Genomic DNA, 13,657 nt, shown 5'->3' on the forward strand with positions numbered 1-13,657 from the left:
AAACAAAAACCCAAAAATGCTACATGCTATTATAGCAAGTGTTACTTCTGGCTCTCCATCGGTGTGGTGTTTTTACACAGTAGCCAGCTGCCAGCTTTGCTAGCCTGAATATACCCAGATCCTATTTTTATACACTGACACTCACACCCCAGTGCAAGTTACCAGTTCACTGCCATTTGTGGGTGGGGCAAAGAGTTTCCTAGCATCAAAGAGAAACAACAGTTTTTTTAATGAATGTATTTATTCCTTTTACTCTATGCAAACCTGAATGATCTATCTGTGACAGTTCTGTGTTTTTAAAAGTAAAATGGAAGAAAAATTAGAGAGGGTAGAAAATGACTGCCTGTCAGCATATTCAGAGGTTTCTTTGGTTTCCAGGAAAAAGGGCAGGACTTAAGGTCCTGTGTGTGGTTTGAGGACAGACGGAGGCATGTGTTTTGATTTGAGGATCAAAAACTGAACCTATACTTGTAAACATCCCATATTATTTTTTTAAGTGCAGCTTTGTTAAAATGCAGATGAGATATTCTGTTCCTTGGTGTTTCCAGGGACTTAGGAATATGCATGCCTTTCAGATGACCCTCAGGTGCAGATTATGATAACTATATCTCTGTGTCTCTATAGTCATTTTTAAAAAAAACGATAATTATTCAACTAAATGCCATTCTCACTGCCAGCGCTGCGGCCGTCCTGGGTTGGCTGGTTTGTATGTTTGTTTGCATAACCTCTAGCTCAGCCAATTTTTTCCCATAAGCCTCGGCAGCCAGCAGGCAAATTTTCATTAATTTAAACAAATGGCATAATGAATAACTATGTGCTGAATACCTACTACGTGCCACATGCTAAGCTGAGAGCTGGAGATAAAACCAACACAAAATTTCCTACCTTTAAGGGTCTCAGTATAGCGGAGCCATGACAGCACAGTGATGTGAGTCCTATACCAGGAAGAGAGAGGTGCCTGCATGATGCAGAGATTTCTCACAGGATGTGACCAGCTGAGCTTTGAAGAGCAAGGGGCCTTAGCTTGAGGAGGAAGCCAGGGAAGAACATTCTAGGTGGGAAGCACCACACCTGGGAAGTCTTGGGGGGAGAAAGAGCATTTGGTGCAAGGCGCAGATTTCATTATGGCCAGACTGCCAGAGCTTGAGCCTTTCCCGGGAAGGTGCCAGGAGCCCTGGAGCTGGTTTGCTTTAGTTCCCATAGATGCATGGGAATGTTCTCCTGCTTCCTGGTGGGAGCTGGGAGAATCTTCTCACACAGTCCCGAGTGGGTGGATCACTTGGTGAATAAAATAGATTGGGCCCACTGGCTCACAGGTAATGTACAATGCATATTCACGCTTATGAAAATGAGCCATTGTTTTTAAAAAGCTGTTGAGGTGGTCAGACCTCATCCCAAGCTGCCAGAGGTTGGATCTCCCAGGAGAAACTTCTGGAGAGATATGCCCTTATTAGACATTTTATTTTTTGTTGTTTTTTCACTTTGTATACTTTATTTCTTTTCTATCTTTATTTTTTATTCAAGTGTAGTTGATTTTTAATATTATGTTAGTTTCATGTGTACAACATAGTAATTCAGTGTTTTTATGGATTATACTCCATTTAAAGTTATTACATTTTAAGTTATTAAAAGTTTTTAAAGTTACTTAAAGTTTTACAAAATAATGGCTTTATTTCCCTGTGCTGTACAATATATCCTTGTTCTTCTTCATTTTATACAGTTTGCATCTCTTAATCCCCTATCCTTGTCCTGCTCCCTCCCCCTTTCTCTCTCCCCACTGGTAACCACTAGTTTGTTCTCTGTATCTGTGAATCTGTGTCTGTTTTGTTATGCATATTTACTTCTTTTATTTTTTAGATCCCACATGTAAGTGATAACATTCAGTATTCATCTTTCTGTCTTTGACTTATTTCACTTAGCATAACACCCAACAGTTCCATCTATGTTGTCACAAATGGCAGAATTTCATTCTTTTTATGGCTGAGTAATATTCTACCATACATATGCCATATCTCCTGTATCCATTCTTCTCTTGATGGTCACTTAGGTTGATTCCATATCTTGACTATTATAAATAATGCTGCTAGGAACATTGGGGTTACATGTATCTTTCCAAATTAGTATTTTCATTTTCTTCAGCTATATACCCAGCAGTGGAATTGCTGGATCATGTGGTAGTTCTATTTTTTGTTTTTTGAGGAACCTCATCACTGTTTTCCATTTACATTTTTACCAACAATGTACTAGGGTTCCCTTTTTTTCCACATCCTTGCCAACACTAGTTTTTGGTAAACTTGGATGATAGCCATTCTGACAGGTGATATTGTGGTTTTGATTTGCATTTCTCTGATAATTAGTGGTGTTTTGTGTTTTTTTACATGCCTGTTGGCTATCTGTATATCTTATTTTGAAAAAATATCTATTCAGGTCTTCTGTCCATTTATTTATCAGCTCGTTTGTCTTTTTGATATTGAGTTATATGAGCTCTTTACATATTTTGGTCATTAATCCCTATGGGCCATATCATTTGCACATGTTTTCATTCAGTAGATTCTTTTCATTTTGTCAATAGTGTCCTTTGCTATGCAAAAGCTTTTAAGTTTAAGTAGGTCTCATTTGTTTATTTTTGCTTTTGTTTCTTTAGCCTCAGGAGACACTTCCTAGGCATTTTAGAATGATAAACTTAAATTCATAACCATGGAGAATTACTGCCTTCTGAGAACGAATAAGAACTGTGGGTTTATTTAACGCTGCATCACTTTCCCTATCATTTGCAACCAGGACGATGCTGGGGAAAAAAAAAGTATTCCCAGCAAATTATTATTTGGAAACCCACTTAGGCATCTTCTTGGGAACTGATAGATTCACTTGTCATAAGCAGGTTTTCAAGCCTCAGTGGTAAACTCAGAGTGGTAAACACAAAGTGGCAGACACCCTTGGCTTTGCGTCCCTTTTATGATGACTTTACATATAGAATTGAGCTAAATGCTTCTTGCCATGGAATCTCCTCCCAGGTAAGTGAGTCACACCTGCCAAGCATGGTAGGGAGTCTCATGAGCAATGAAAATTTGTAAATAATTACAGTGTTAATGCCTCCATCTATGGAAATTAATGTAAAAAATAATACAGACTGAAGGATTTCTATAATACAAAAATGTTTTAATGAGTTGCAAACAATTTCTAAAGCCTCCAAGGAAATATAGAATCATGAGAAGAGTTAAGAACATATAGTTCTCAATCAAGTAAACTACCACTGGGGCTTGCAACAAGTATATTTCTAAAGAAAGGGGGAAAAAAGCCTTCTCCCTGTATTTTATTTCATTTATACTTTTTGTTTTACTATCTTTTCTTTATTCCATAATGAAATGATCTCTTGCTAAAGCTGAAAGATAAAATATGAGCAGGTCTGTGTATTAATGCATTGATTTTCAAATCTTAGTTGTAGAGAAAATGGACAATGTTACAGGTGGCATGGAGACATCTCGCCAAACCTATGATGACAAGCTCACAGCAGTGGAAAGCGACCTGAAAAAATTAGGTAATCTGCAATGAAAGCGAACCATTAAGTTGAATTCCCTAACTCTACTCTGTGTAAATGACCACACCTTTTTAGAATGATGCTGCTATAAACTCACATTCACCCAGAAAGACATTAAACTTTTATGTTGCATTGGATCTTGCCTCATGATTTAATGCAAAGATGTTAAAATTTTAAAGTTTAAGACCAATTTTGAAATCCCCCCAAAAGACATATGTACCAAATAAAACCTGAAAACCAATCCTGATCAAAAAGAATCACAAATAACCCTTTATTAAAAACTCTTTTGGAGTTCCATTGTGGCTTAGCGGATTAAGAACCCAAGGTGGTCTCCATGAGGATGTGGGTTCCATCCCTGGCTTTGCTCAGTGGGTTAAGGATCCAGCATTGCCACAAACTTCAGCATAGGTAGCAGAGATGGCTTGGATCCCACATTGTCGTGGCTGTGGTGTAGTCTGGCATCTTCAGCTCCCATTTGACCCCTAGCCTGGGAACTTCCAAATGCCTCGGGTTCGGCCGTAAAAAGGGGGGGAAAGAAAGCTCTTATATAAAATGCTCGGTAGATTCCTATTTGAAATATTTTAAACTGCAGAAAAGAATTGTATAAAGTGATGTGAAAAAATAAAAGACTCCAGCCTATTCTTACCCCGTGATTTTGTTTTTCAATTTTTTTAAAAAAAGAATGTTTGGTGAATTTGATAAACCGAAGGTAATTTCCTTCTTGACATCCTGCCCAGTGCTCTAGAAACAGGTAAATTCCCCCTCCTTCTTTGAGAAAAGTGTTCACCCAAGCTAGTCTGTCCTAGTAATTGGCACCCTTTCCAATTCCCAAGGACCTTGTTTTAACAGAGATGTGGATTTTACTAAGGCAATGCTGTCTGCATATCCCACAAGTTTTATAAATGAAAGAGCACATTCCAGTTAAGTCTCTTAGGGATATGACCTCACCTGCACACTTCTCCACCCCACCAATCTGAGTAACAAATGTGTCTTGTTCCAGGGGACCAGACGGGGAAGAAAGCTCTCAGCACCAACTCAGAACTCTCCACCTTCAGATCAGACATCCTGGACCTTCGTCAGCAACTTCGTGAGATTACGGAAAAGACCAGCAAGAACAAAGATACGCTGGAGAAGTTGCAGGCGAGCGGCGATGCGCTGGTGGACCGGCAGAGTCAACTGAAAGAAACTTTGGAGAATAACTCTTTCCTCATCACCACTGTCAACAAAACCCTCCAGGCCTACAATGGCTATGTCACGAATCTGCAGCAAGACACAAGCATGCTGCAGGGCAATCTGCAGAGCCAAATGTATTCTCACAACGTGGTTGTCATGAACCTCAACAACCTGAACCTGACCCAGGTGCAGCAGAGGAATCTCATCACGAGTCTGCAGCGCTCCGTGGATGACACAAGCCAGGCAATCCAGCGGATCAAGAATGACTTCCAAAACCTACAGCAGGTTTTCCTTCAAGCCAAGAAGGACACAGACTGGCTGAAGGAGAAGGTGCAGAGCTTGCAGACGCTGGCTGCCAATAACTCCGCCTTGGCCAAGGCCAACAATGATACCCTGGAGGACATGAACAGCCAGCTGGGCTCTTTTGCGGGGCAGATGGACAACATCACCACGGCCTCTCAAGCCAACGAGCAGAACCTGAAAGACCTGCAGGATGTACACAGGGATGCAGAGAACAGAACGGCCATTAAATTCAACCAGCTGGAGGAACGCTTCCAGCTCTTCGAGGCAGATATTGTGAACATCATTAGCAACATTAGCTACACAGCTCACTACCTGCGGACGCTGACCAGCAACCTGAATGAAGTCAGGACCACATGCACAGATACGCTGACCAGACACACAGACGATCTGACCTCCTTGAATAACACGCTGGCCAACATCCGTTTGGATTCTGTTTCTCTCAGGATGCAGCAGGATATGATGAGGTCGCGGTTGGACACGGAAGTGGCCAACTTATCTGTGATTATGGAAGAAATGAAGCTAGTGGACTCCAAGCATGGTCAGCTCATCAAGAATTTCACGATACTCCAAGGTAAGGGAAAATTCTGTATTTATGTTGGTTTTCGTTATCTATGGCTATATAACAAATGACCCCAAAACTCAGCAATTTAAAACCACAAATGTATATTATCTCATAGTTTCTCTGGTTCAGGAATTTAGGAGCAGCTTAGCTGGGTAGTTCTGGCTAGATATCTTTCATGAGGTTCTGATTAAGATGTCGGCCAGAGGAAAGAATCTTCTGAAGCCTTCACTAGGGCTGAGGATCTGCTTCCATGATGGCTCATTCCCATGGCTCTTGGCTTGTCAGCTGCTGGCAGGAAGCCTTGGATCCTCACCCTGTGATACTGCTTGAGTATCCTTACAACATGGCAGCTGGCTGCCTCCAGAACAGGTGACTCAAGAGAAAGCAGGAAGGAAGCCATGATGCCTTTCATGACCTCACCTCAGAAGTCACATACCAGCACCTCTACTATATTCTCTTCTTTGGAAACAAGTCACTAAGTCCATCCCACAACCAGTGTTGGGAGGCAGGAAGGGAATAAGCTCTATTTCTTGAAAAGTATGACTAAGAATTTGTAGACAGTGCTCAAAGGTATTCCATTAAATGTTTATTGAATGAAAGATTGGTTAATTAGGATTTTCTCAGTACCTAGCTATTTCAGTGCCGTTATAAGCCAGGCTTCTTGGGAAGAAAGATTCATTCTTTTAGACCATGATTACCCTTAAGACATGCCTACTTTCCAAATGTCATGAGCAGATGGATGGGTGGCCATTGCAGTAACTATAAGGCCACAGAGGTGGAAAATGATGTGACTTCCATATGAAATCTGAGTTTTACTCCTAACCAGGTCATCCCTATAAACTGAAACTTTCAGTTTTTATAAACTGAAAGTCCTCAGATAAGATTAAATCTACTTCTGAAGATTTGCAGGAACTTCATATTATTTTTAGTCATAAACTGTTTTCCCAAACTTTTAAATACATCCCATCACCTTTGCCATGTTCTGTTGGTAAGAAGCACGTTATAGGCTCTGTGCTTAAGGGGAAGGGATTACACAGGGACATGAGTCATTGGGAGTCCCCCAGCATGTGACTGCCATACTAGTTGAATGGCTGAGTATAACAAGTGATAGTTAATGCACCCCTGTGAGCCTGGAGGCAGATGTCAGGCCCTGTTCAATAGCTTTGTCCGGGCCTAGCATGGGGATATGGATGAGCTGGTCATCCAACACTTATATGACATGAAACTGTATGTACTAACTAATAGGTGATAGAATGATAATCCGGAATGATCTGGAGAGGCTGGAACAGTAATAGAGGGCAGCAGAATGAAATAGAGAAGATAATGTAAAATCCTGCTCGTAGATGGAAAAGACCAAACACAAAGGTGGATGGGAGGGAGTGGCTTAGAGGAAATGTGCATGAAAAGGATGAGGGCTTTAGTTGACTGTGAGCAACTAAAATACATCTGCCAGGGAAGCTAGTGTGATCTTTGTATTAATAAAAATCTGATATCCCAAATGAGGGAGGTGGTATCTTGCTCCCTTCAGCCCTGCAAAACCACCCCTGGAAGATAGTGGGTACGCTGGGCACCCCTTTCAACAGGGGCACTCACAGACCAACATGCTCAGGAAAACATGGTCAGGGTGATGGGGTTTAAAACCGCGTGCTGTGGAGAAGGATTGTAAGACCAGGAACTTTAACCTGTAGGAGAGACTGCTTAGTGGGGGATAAGGCCACTGTCTACAGCTATTTTAAAGGCTGTCATGTGGAAGAGATTTTAAATGACATCTGAGATACTCCAGAGGGTGAAACAAAGACGAGTGGATACTCATTAAAGGGACACAAAATGAAGGCAAGGAGTTGAGATTTCCTTCTACGTGTGAGGGGAAGTTTTAAGGAAGACAGTGACATGACCTGATTTTATATTTTTAAAAGGTCATTTTGGGTGCTGGTGGAAGAATAGATTATGGGGGCATGAACGTGGATCTAGGGGTCCAGTGGGAGGCACTGGACCAGTTATGGGTGACTTGGGATAGGAGAGTAGCAGAGGAGATGACAGAAGTGGGTCTGCTCATTGAGGAGGGATCTTGGAGGTAGAAACAAGGGCAGCTCTGCCCTTCCCCAGGCAACAGGCCCTGACTGGCCTCCCCTGGCTGTCTCTCCCCACACTCCTACAAAGGTGAGGAATCCCCAGGCTGGAGGGGTTGTGATGTTCAGAGCCCACACCCTTTCTTGATGATGTTTTATGCACAGGATCCTGGAGTCCTCCCCACCCCCACCCTCTGAAGTGTCCCAAGCCCAAAGGGGCTGCCAAGAAGCACCAATGCACTGTAGGAGTTGGGGGGGGGGGTGCTATGGACGGAGATTGAGCATGGGGTCAGGGGCTACTGTGTGCAGCTGGATGAGGCTTATGGGTGGATCAGCCATGGAGAAGAATGAGGCAAGGAGAGAAATGAGTATCTTCTAGGTTTTTTGCTTGAGCAGCTAGCCAGATGGCAGTTTCCACCAGAAGATGCAGCAGGAGGGGGAGGGGCCTGTTTAGATCCATTAAATGGGAGAGGTTGCTTAGGTTGAGGTTTCTGACTCAGTGTCTCTGAAATACCTCAGAGCCTGGATTCTGAGTGGTATTTTCTTTTTCATGTATGCTTTCCCATTTCCATTTATTCTTGGTCTTCTCACTACTTGTGCTTTCTGAGGGCTGACCTGAGAACCTTCTCAAGCCAAGCCATTCCCTTCCTATTCAATCTGTTCAACCGCCTGCAGAACAGCAATGCTGTTCCAAGAAAACTGGGGGGAGAACTCCATTGCTGAAAGCAAGTGTTTCCTTCCGCATATCATCTTTTTTTCTGTATGCACATTCCATCCCTGAGGATGAGAGACAGATGAGATAAAGCAGGAAGGAGCAGGATGGAATAAGGTTGCCTTATGCCGAGTTTGCCTCTGCAAGATTCAGAATACTCTGAGGATTTCCAGGAAATCCTGGGTGACTCGAGCTTCATGAACCCTAATGCTTCCTGGACAGTCCAGCCGCTTGTGATGTTTGCCTCATTAGGAAGTAAAAGCTGCAGTAGACTGATTAGATTGCACCTGCCAGATGATAACGTGGAAATTGACATGAAGTCAAATGTTGAATAAGACAGCAATGGTCTCTAGGTCTGTAAACCCCCAAACCTTCAGAAAGCCTTACTTCTTTGGTCACATTTGTAACCAGTTAGTTTTATCCCAGTTAGGCACATGGAGGATGTCTACCTCATAACACAATCTTGGGTGGCAAGTTCACCTCACCACCCCCAGCTATTCCTCTGCAAGCTGTGTGTCAGTCACAACCTCCCAGTGCAAACGGGGCCCTGCACCTGCTCCTCTGAGAGAAGCAGGAGATTTGGTGGGTAAGACCAAGCGCCCTAGAGCTGAACAGATCTGGGTATGAGTACCATATCCCTTAGCCCTGTGCCTCAGTTTCCCCATCTGCATCCACCAATTTGAGTTATGAGGACTTCATAAGATCATGTAAATAAAACAGTGTGGTGCCTGGCAGGGGGTTAGCTCACATTCATACCCAAATGTGAGCTTCTTTAGTTCCTAAGATTCCCCTCCACTGTAGCCCCAGCCAGGACATCACAGTGGAAAAACAACAGCTTCATGCATTCAAGGAGGACAGTCATACCCACAGGGTTAAGGTTGATGTGGGTCTGATAGTGCTTACTGGTGCCTGCCCCTGGAGGGGGATTAGGCTCAGGTGCTGCTAACCCCTGGCTTTCACTCTTTCTTTCTTTTCTTTTTTTTTCTTTTTTTTTGGTCTTTTTAGGGCCGCACCTGAGGCATATGGAAGTTCCCAGGCTAGGGGTCAAATTGGAGCTGCAGCTGCCAGCCTACACCACAGCCACAGCAGCATGGTATCCAAGCTGCCTCTGCGACCTACACCACAGCTTAGGTCAATCCCAGATCCGTAACCCATTGAGTGAGGTCAGGGATCAAACCCGCATCCCCATGGCTACTAGTCAGGTTTGTAACCCACTAAGCCACAGGGGAACTCCCCAAAACACCTTTTTCATACGTAAATGTTAAATAAGTGTTTGATTAATTTCTTATGCAAAGTAGATTTTTAAGTGAAGAGAAATACATCAGATTATATTACTGTTTTCTCCTGTCTTCCAACCTGACCACTCCTGGTTGTAAAACAGAGTCTCCAAGATGTTGAATGGCAGTAGAAATTAAAGTGGTTTCTCTGCTTTCTGTTAAGCACCAGCAGTTGTGTTGGAAAACACATTGGAAAGTTATCTCGGGGGTAAGACAAGGAGCTGTGCTGTTCTTTTTTTTTCTTTTTTGACTACCCTGGCATATGGATTTCCTATGCCAGGGATCGGATCTGAGCTGCAGTTCTGACCTATGGTGCAGCTGCGGCAACACTGGATCCTTTAACCCACTGTGCCAGCCGGGGATCGAACCTGTGTCCCAGCACTGCAGAGACACTACTGATCTTATTGCACCACAGGGGGAACTCCTGAGCTCTTCTCAAGGCCTGCAGTTAGGTTGCCAAGGCAGAAACAGCACTTTGTGGTTTCCCCTCGTGGCTCAGTGGAAATGTAGAACATAGGTTCCATCCCTGGCCTCGCTCAGTTGGTTAAGGATCCGGTGTTGCCGTGAGCTATGTTGTAGGTCACAGACACAGTTCAGAGCCCATGTTGCTGTGGCTGTGGCGTAGGCCAGCAGCTGTAGGTCCGATTGGACCCCTGGCCTGGGAACATCCGTATGCTGCGGGTAAAGCCCTGAAAAGATACACACACAAAAAAAGAAAAGAAACAGCGCTGTGATTTAAAGTCTTCCATACTCTTTGAGCTGCTTGTATAGAGGATTTGGGTGTTCAAGGTTCCTGGCTCTGGAGCCTGGGAATCTGGAGAGGAGGTTTTGCTGGTGCAAACCCAGGCCACCCTAAGTTTCAGTCTCAGCATATACAGCATTGCTGGAGCCTTAGACAACTTAACACCAACACAGGTATCCTGGAGTTTTAGACTGCCCAGCCAGGCAAACACCCACTTGGTCTTGAAAGCAGACCTCCAGCTTGCTTCTATGCAGGACGTCATGTGTGCCTCAGAGATAGCATTTCCATTTTCTCTACTCAGAGTCGCACAAGTGCATGAACAATCCCACATCATTTGTCTCAGTGTCTTCAGTTCTAAGGCACTGTAGGTGGCTTTTATTTCATTTTCACTTCAATAGCTGCCCATTAAAAGATTCAAGTAATACCTAAAAGCCTGGGACCATCCAGATGCTAAACGCAGGTCCTAGAGGAAAATACACCCCTGGCATTCATGATCAACTTTGTGGGCAGAGATCCATTGCTGACTTTTCAAGTGGTTTTAGCTTTTTCCTAGTGATTTTTTCTAATATTTAAAAAAAATTTTTTTTGTCTTTTTTTTGTCTTTTTAGAGCCGCACCCGCAGCATATGGAAGTTCCCAGGCTAGGGGTCGAATCAGAGCTACAGCTGCTAGCCTATGCCACAGCCGCAGCAATGCTGGATCTGAGCCACGTCTGTGACCTACACCACAGCTCCCGGCAATGCCGGATCCTCAACCCACTGAGCAAGGCCAGAGATAGAACCCACAACTTCATGGTTCCTTGTTGGATTTGTTTCCGCTGTGCCACTATGGGAACGCCCTGATTTTTTTTTTTTAAAGAAATAATTTGCAAGTGTTCTAGGTCTTAAGGAGCAAAGTATTACCTTAATGACCCAAGTATATGAATGAATGAGTCCCTAGACATGGGACACACAGTACGTTTTCACACAGCCCAGCCTCTGAAGGCAGAGGGCCAGCTTCCTGCTCTAGCTCCATGATGGTTTTCCCAAGGCTGGGGCAGCTGTGGATGACAACATCCATAAGAGGGTGCTTGCCAGGAGTTTATCCACAGCTATGAATACAAAACCTTATCTTAGAGAGACAGATAACCTATTTGTGATGAACATAGTGCTTCACATACAAAACTCAGGGGTTTTTATTAAAGTATAGTTGATTTACAATGTCTTGCCGGTTTCTGCTGTACACAGAGTGACTCAGTTATACATATTCTTTTTTAATATTCTTTTCCATCATGGTCTATCCAAGGAGATTGGCTATAGCTCCCTGTGCTATATACAGTGTTTAGAACACCTCGTTGTTTACCCATTCTAAATGTAATAGTTTGCATCTACTAACCCCAAACTCCCAGTCCATCCCACTCCCTCCCCTTTCCCCTTGGCAACCACAAGTCTGTTCTCTGTGAGTGTTTCTGTTTTGTAGATAAGGTCATTTGTGCCATATTTTGGATTCCACATATAAGCGATATCATATGGTATTTGTCTTTCATTTTGACCTACTTTACTTAGTGTGATAATCTCTAATTCCATCCATGTTGCTGCAAATGTCATTATTTTGTTATTTTTTATGGTGAGTAGTATTCCATTGTGTATATATACCACATCTTCTTAACCCATTCATCTGTGATGGACATTTAGGTTGTTTCCATGTCTTGGCTATTGTGACTAGTGCTAGGAACATATGGGTGCATGTAAACTTTTTGTATAGTTTTGTCCAGACAAATGAATAGAAGTGGCATTGCTGGGTCATACAGTAATTCTATTTTTTGTTTGTTTTCTGAGGCACCTCCATACTGCTTTCCATAATGGTTGTACCAACTTAGATGCCCACCAATAGTGTAGGAGGGTTCCCTTTTCTCCCCACCCTCTTCAGTGTTTGTTATTTGTAGACTTATTTATGATGGCCATTCTGATTGGTGTGAGGTGGTATCTCATTGTAGTTTTGATTTGCATTGCTCTAATAATTAGCGATGTGAGCATCCTTTCATGTATCTACTAGCCATCTCTCTGTCTTATTTGGAGATATATCTATTTAGGTCTTCTGCCCATTTGAAAAATTCAGTTTTTATGTTAATCCAGCTAGGCAGCTCATCACAAGTAGGATTTTAGACTTTACCAAAGATAAACACTTGCCTCTCATCCCAATATCTTATTCCTTTTCAAGATCTGGAGATTAGCCTATGTTGGTATTTTGTGTTGAATGTGGGATCCATGTTTTTATGCCATTCATAAAATAAGCCAAAATCCTATGTGGAATTGGGGCAGGGGGGAACATTCAAACAACTACAGTTCAGAAAGTGCTGAACACTGTAAAAGACATGACCCCAGGAAGAAGTAAGATTAATGAAAAGCTGTCACCCAGGTAAGCGAGGTCGTGGATCCATGTCAGGAGAGGAAGATAGAGTTGTATGTCTTTGGAATTCTGTTGGAAACCAGAGGAAGGTGTTCTGGAAGAAATATAACTCCCTGCCCCAGGAGTCTGTCAGCATTCAGAACAGGGAGGCAGGTCCCGGAGTGGGCACTAGCTCATGGCCTCGGGTGAACTCATTTCACGTAATTCACAAGTATGGCAAAACCCCGGATGTCAGAGACCAAGAAACACTGATGGTTGGCCAAATCCACAGAGAATAAGGATAAAGGATTTCTAAAGTACTTGAATTTCCCAAAAGACCTTCCTCATTATTTGGATTTCTTAAGTCTAAACATGGAACATAAACAAAACAGAAATAGTTAAGGGGAAAAAAAAAGTTACTTTGATTTTTGCCTTTATTCCAAATAAATTAGATGGTTGCTTGTTTTGGCCACTTGTCAGTATTGTTCCACTAGAACCTTCCATTACGCTATATCTGTTATGGAAGAATACACGTGCCACCTTCCCCGCTAATAATCTCTATGACACCATGTCTCAGTTACACAAAGGAACTAAGTTACCTTTTTAAAGGAGCTAGATCTAGCAGTGAAAACCTACCCTCTCTTTACTACATGGTGTAGGCTATTTAATGAGCCTCCACAGGCTAAACAGAAAAAGAAAAAAAAAATCAGATTGTGGCTAAGAACTACTAGGTCAATTCTGAAGTGTGAGTAGAGTGAGGAAAAACACCTCCCCATGGTCATTCTACACTGGCAGCCAGGGTCAAGCTGCTGTGTGGATTGCGTGGAGCCACTGTGCTTCCTAGAATGAGATGAGGGACACCAGGCAGGACATGGTTCCCCAAAATCTCTCCCTTCTCTCTCTCTGGGTGCCCGA

At 42.9% G+C, this 13,657-nt stretch overlaps 1 protein-coding gene across 1 annotated transcript in view; it reads left to right on the forward strand.

Annotated features, from left to right (window-relative positions):
- COLEC12 (collectin subfamily member 12) overlaps nt 1–13,657 on the forward strand; it is a 189,351-nt gene that overhangs the window by 156,008 nt on the left and 19,686 nt on the right. Inside the window, exons 4-5 of the mRNA XM_047793871.1 lie at nt 3,440–3,538; nt 4,539–5,585. Coding sequence (XP_047649827.1) covers nt 3,440–3,538; nt 4,539–5,585 — 1,146 coding nt within the window. The remainder of the gene's footprint in view (nt 1–3,439; nt 3,539–4,538; nt 5,586–13,657) is intronic.

The sequence above is a fragment of the Phacochoerus africanus genome, chromosome 8 (genome assembly GCF_016906955.1).
Source record: "Phacochoerus africanus isolate WHEZ1 chromosome 8, ROS_Pafr_v1, whole genome shotgun sequence".
In the NCBI taxonomy this organism is placed as follows: Eukaryota; Metazoa; Chordata; class Mammalia; order Artiodactyla; family Suidae; genus Phacochoerus; species Phacochoerus africanus.